This window comes from Empidonax traillii, unplaced genomic scaffold (genome assembly GCF_003031625.1).
Source record: "Empidonax traillii isolate 1590-97213 ecotype Southwest subspecies unplaced genomic scaffold, ASM303162v1 scaffold947:size350189, whole genome shotgun sequence".
NCBI lineage: Eukaryota > Metazoa > Chordata > Aves > Passeriformes > Tyrannidae > Empidonax > Empidonax traillii.
Window position 1 is genome coordinate 583 of NW_020956140.1, and position 5,254 is coordinate 5,836.

General features: G+C 57.8%; 1 protein-coding gene across 1 annotated transcript in view; it reads right to left on the reverse strand.

Moving 5' to 3' along the window:
• Positions 1–606: 606 nt before the first annotated feature.
• Positions 607–5,254, reverse strand: part of LOC114067657 — a 14,438-nt gene continuing 9,790 nt past the window's right edge. The window contains exons 3-11 of the mRNA XM_027903246.1: positions 4,845–4,916; positions 4,664–4,762; positions 4,178–4,219; positions 2,507–2,572; positions 1,836–1,907; positions 1,673–1,741; positions 1,487–1,585; positions 1,007–1,172; positions 607–799 (exon numbers count right to left, since the gene is read on the reverse strand). Coding sequence (XP_027759047.1) covers positions 607–799; positions 1,007–1,172; positions 1,487–1,585; positions 1,673–1,741; positions 1,836–1,907; positions 2,507–2,572; positions 4,178–4,219; positions 4,664–4,762; positions 4,845–4,916 — 878 coding nt within the window. The remainder of the gene's footprint in view (positions 800–1,006; positions 1,173–1,486; positions 1,586–1,672; positions 1,742–1,835; positions 1,908–2,506; positions 2,573–4,177; positions 4,220–4,663; positions 4,763–4,844; positions 4,917–5,254) is intronic.

Here is a 5,254-nt window from a genome sequence, read left to right on the forward strand (position 1 = left end):
GCTTCCATGAAGGGCTTCTGGATGGAGTGCAGCCCAGTCCCATGCCCTGTTTTTCCAAGGCAGGCCATTCCTGAAAACCCTGGCAAATGTTTCCTGCAAATTTGTCAGACCCAGGGTGTTACCCTGGCTGCCCTCTCAATGCACCCTTCAAGCAGTTGGTGATCACAGCTGAGTTACTCCCCAGGCAGTCAAAGCCTCAATCAGAGAGCATCTGAACAGGGGCTCAGCACCCAGAGGTGACAAGGAGACCCCTTGTTTTGCCTGCTGATATTACAACGTACCTACAGATGCTCTTGATGACTTCCCTCTTTTCCTGGGAAACCTATTTGAGGAGGTCCAGAAGGTGCCACTGCACTAAAGGTGCCCTCAGCCCAAAGGCTCCCCCAGCCCCTCGGGGCCCCGCTGCTGGTCACAGGAGCCCCAGCCTGGATCCTGCCTGCCCACACCGTGGGCATCCACGGCTGTGCCCGGGCACGGAGCTCAGCCAGGGCTGGGGCCTTGGGGCTTTGCTGGTGGGACCACACAGAGACTCAAGTGAGGGTTGATCTCTATTTATTTGTATATGAAGGGTGTGCATATCCCTACCCCAGCAGGGCAGGACCAACTTCAGACCGGGCTGGAGGGTGGGGTCACGGGGCTCTGGGGTGGAGGGGCTTGTTTGGGTGACCGTTGGAGGTTGAGAAGCCGGTTCTTCAGCTGTGTCAGTGCAGCCGGGTATGGGCAGGATGTGCAGAGATGAGAGGTCCAGCTCTTCCTGCCTGAGGTGTCTGGCTGGTCTGGAGCAGGTGCAGAGAGGGGCCTGTGGAGAGAGGAGGTGTCTGAGGCCCAGCTGCGGGTGGCACACAGGGAGAGGCAGTGACAGCCCTGCCCAGCAGCACAACCCTCAGCAGAGTTCTCTGGCCAAGGACTAACTGGCCACTCCCCAGCAGCCAGACTGGGAATGTTCCATGGCTCTGAGCTGCCTTCAAAGGAAGCTGTTTGAGGGGGACAGCAACAAACAACTCACCGTTTTCTCACCCTCCAGTACCAGACTGCAGCACAGCACAACATAATGACAAGCAGCCCGCCCAACATGCTTGCCATTATCACGGTCAGACAGCGTGTTCCCCGACAGAAACCTCTGCCAGTGCTCTCCTGGATTTTGGGAGCACGTGTTGTGGCACCAGCTGCCTCTGTGGGAGCAATTGGGAGCGTCAGCCCGTCCTGGGCACCCCTGCTAAGCTGACAGCACGTTGGAGACAGCCAGGACGTTCTCTGTTTCCCTCAGTGCGGGTGCCTGGAGGCAGTGCCAGCACCGATCCCCCCTGCCGTGGGACAGCTCCCACAGCCAGAAAGGACAGAGTCAGACCCTCTCAGGAGACACATGAGCCCCAGTGCAGCGAGGCTGCGATGGATCCCTTCCCGCTGTGCAGCCCCTGCGTGTCCACAGAGCATCTAAAGCCCCACTGATGAGTCTCACGGCTCAGCCTGAGGGAAAGGGACTCACCCTGACCAAGGCCCAGCTGATTTAGTATTTGTCTCATGCCTTCAGATGACTCCTGGGCTTTCTTTTCACCTGAAGGTTGGCTCTTGCCTCTTGGAGGGCCTGAAAGGGAAACGGTTTCATTTGACATGAATGGATTAGAGAAAACCAGAGCTCAGCCTGGGAGCTCAGCAGGGACAGACAACTCACCCTTGCCATGTGAGCTGGGCTTGTGTGGAACCAGCAGAGGAGCTGGAAAAGTCTGCCCTGAAGACACCCCTGTAATTCAACCAGAGAAGCTTCTGTCATCTGGCTCTTGCCACATGTATGGGGTTTAGAATTTAGACTGATTAATCTTTGAGGGACAACTCACCTGCAGGGGGCCTGACGGGCTCCAAAACTTCACGCAGCCAATCCAACGGAGAAGCATTCCCAGCACCCTCATCTAGAAGCAAACAGAGATGGGAACCATTTCCATTGTACGCTGGAATCCCCTTGTGCCTCAGAGAACCCTGGCACTGCAGGGGGGTCAGGGAGCACTGTGGGGGCCAGATGTCAATGGACATGGCCAGAGCTGCAGAGGGGCCTGGGCAGCTCTGGACTGGCTCCTAGCCGCGCTCCACACTCCTCCCATCCCTGTACAACATCCCTGGAGGAGCGGCTGGAGCAGCCAAGGGCTCCTCGGGGCTCTCTCCACACCAATGAACCCCTGGCTAAAGCCCTGGGGGAAAACTGCAGCAGGCAGGGCCATAACAAAGCTTCTCTCCCTGCGAGAAAGTTTGCAGAGCCCCAGGGGACAGAGCCACATCCAGTTATGAGACACTGGAGCCTTGCTTTCTGCAACAAGGGGAGCAGCTGCAGCGGGAGGGACCTTGGGGCCAGAGTCCCGTTTCCAAGGGCTGCGGAACGTGCTCCAGATGCCACCAACCCATCGCGCTTTCAGCTTTGGCTGCTGCCGTGACGGGCACGAGCGGGCACTGGGGAAGAGCTGCTGCCACAGCCACCCTGATGGCCCACACCGGCTGAGCACGCCACAGCAATTACCCCGTGTGCCCGTGCCTGGCATCGCCTCCCTTCCGTCAGCAGAGCCTGGCACGGAGCCACTGCTTCCTTCGGAGGACATTGACACCTCAACAGCCTCTTGGTACATCTCTGGGGGAAAAAAGAGGGACAGCTGGATCAGATGGAGCTGTTCTCCATAAGGGAGGTGGGATTTTCAGGAGGCAATGCTTAGAAAAGACATGGAAAAAATCCATGAAAACAGCCGGGTTTTTGGGGCCGGGTCAGGGCACTCCCTCCCCCAAACAGCCGCCACTCCGGAGCTGCCGGGAGACCAGGCAATTGCAGGGGATCTCCTGCTCTGCAGGGCCCGTGGGGCATTTTGGGCACAGGGTCAGGGGATGCTCAAGGCCTTCCTGCAGAGGTCGGGGAGAAGCTGCAGCCAGGCCAGGCAGGGAAACAGCCCCGCAAGGTGTGAAAGCAGCAGCGGGGCAGCGAGGCTGTGATGGATCCCTTCCCGCTGTGCAGCCCCTGCGTGTCCACAGAGCATCGAAAGCCCCCACTGATGAGTCTCACGGCTCAGCCTGAGGGAAACACACCCACCTGGCCCTCCCTGCAGCATTTCCTTCAGCGATTCTCTCATGGCCTCTGATGGCTCCAGGGATTTCTCTCCATCTTTAACTTTGTTCTTGGCTGTTGGGGGACCTGAATGAGAAGTAGTTCCATTTGACATGAATGGATTAGAGAAAACCAGAGCTGAGCCTGTGAGGTCTGGAGGGACAGACTACTCACCCTTGCCATATGAGTTGTTCTCTTGTGTAGGAACCAGTATAGGAGACAGAAAAGTCCTCCCTGAAGACACATCTGGAACTTCAACATTCAAGAAAGATTCTGTCACCTGCCTCTTGCCACAAAATATAGAACTATTATTCTTTGAGGGGAATTGAGAATTTACCTGCAGGAGACTCCAAGGGCTCCAAAACTTCACGAATCCAATCTAATGGAAAAGCATTCCCAGCACCTTTATCTAGAAGCAAACAGAGATGGAAACCATTTCCATTGCGTGCTGGGAATGCCCTTCTGCCTCAGAGAACTGTGGCACTGCAGGGGGGTTGGGGAGCACTGTGGGGGCCAGATGTCAATGGACATGGCCAGAGCTGCAGAGGGGCCTGGCAGCTCTGGGCTGGCTCCTGGCTGCTCTCCACACGCTTCCCATCCCTGTGCAACATCCCTGGAGGAGCAGCTGGAGCAGCCAAGGGCCCCTTGGGGCTCTGTGCCACAAAGCCTCACTAAAGCCCTGGGGAAGACTGCATCAGGCAGTGCCACAACTAATCCTCCCTCCCCCCAACCATTGCCCCCAACCTGAAGGAACAGTCATGCCTTTAAGGAGGCACTGGAGCCTTGCTCTCCCCATCTGCCTTTTCCCCAGTTGGGCACCCCTTGCAGCTGTTTCAATGTTTTGGGCAGTGTCCCTCACTGAGGGCCCTCAGCAGGACGGCCCAGTACCCGAGTCCCCTGAGTCTGCTCAGGATAATTGATCTGTTCTGTTCTGGTCTTCGTGCTGTGACGGGCACGAGCGGGCACTGGGGAAGAGCTGCTGCCACAGCCACCCCGATGGCCCACACCGGCTGAGCATGCCACAGCAATTACCCCGTGTGCCCGTGCCTGGCATCGCCTCCCTTCCATCAGCAGAGCCTGGCACGGAGCCACTGCTTCCTTTGGGGAATGCTGCCTTCCACAGAGCCCCTTGGTCCATCCCTGGGGGAAACAAGAGGGACAGCTGGATCAGATGGAGCTGTTCTCCATAAGGGAAGTGGCATCTTCAGGCAGCAACACTTATAAAAGACATGAACAATGAAAATGGAAGATGATTCCACACTGGGTCAGGGCACTCCCTCCCCCAAACAGCCGCCACACCGGAGCTGCCATGAGACCAGGCAATTGCAGGGGATCTCCTGCTCTGCAGGGCCCGTGGGGCATTTTGGGCACAGGGTCAGGGGATGCTCAAGGCCTTCCTGCAGAGGCCGGGGAGAAGCTGCAGCCAGGCCAGGCGGGGAAACAGCCCCGTAAGGTGTGAAAGCAGCAGCGGGGCAGCGAGGCTGCGATGGATCCCTTCCCGCTGTGCAGCCCCTGCGTGTCCACAGAGCATCGAAAGCCCCCACTGATGAGTCTCACGGCTCAACCTGAGGGAAACACACCCACCGTGCCCTTTCTGAAGTTCCTTCAAAATTTCTTTCACAACTTCATTTGACTTAAATGATTTTTTCTCTCCTGGACTTTGGTTCTTGGCTGTTGGAGGACCTGAAGGGGAATCCATTTGACATGAACAGATCAGAGAAAACCGGAGCTCAGCCTGTGAGCTCAGCAGGGACAGACTACTCACCCCTGCCATGTGAGCTGGGCATGTGCAGAGGAATCAGTTCAGGAGTTGGAAAAGTCCTTCCAGCAGACACCTCTGTAACTGAACAGCCAGAGAAGCTTCTGTCATCTCTGAGGATCTTCATGGGCAGCTCTGACGGGCAGGAGGGCTGAGGGGATCCCACGGGGACAGGGCACACACGGGCAGGTCTCTGTCCTGGCCCCTGCAGAGGTGCCTGGCTGGCTAGAAGAGCTCCCTGACACAGCTGCAGACTCTCCCTCAGCCGCAGGGGCAGTGAGTGCAACTCGGCCACGGGATCCCTGCAGGGCCCTCATCTCTGCCCTCCCCTCAGGAGCAGGGGCAGAGCTCCCACGGGCCTGCAGTGGCCCCTGGCTGGGACCAAAGGAGCCCCAGGCAGAGCTGTCAGGGCACAA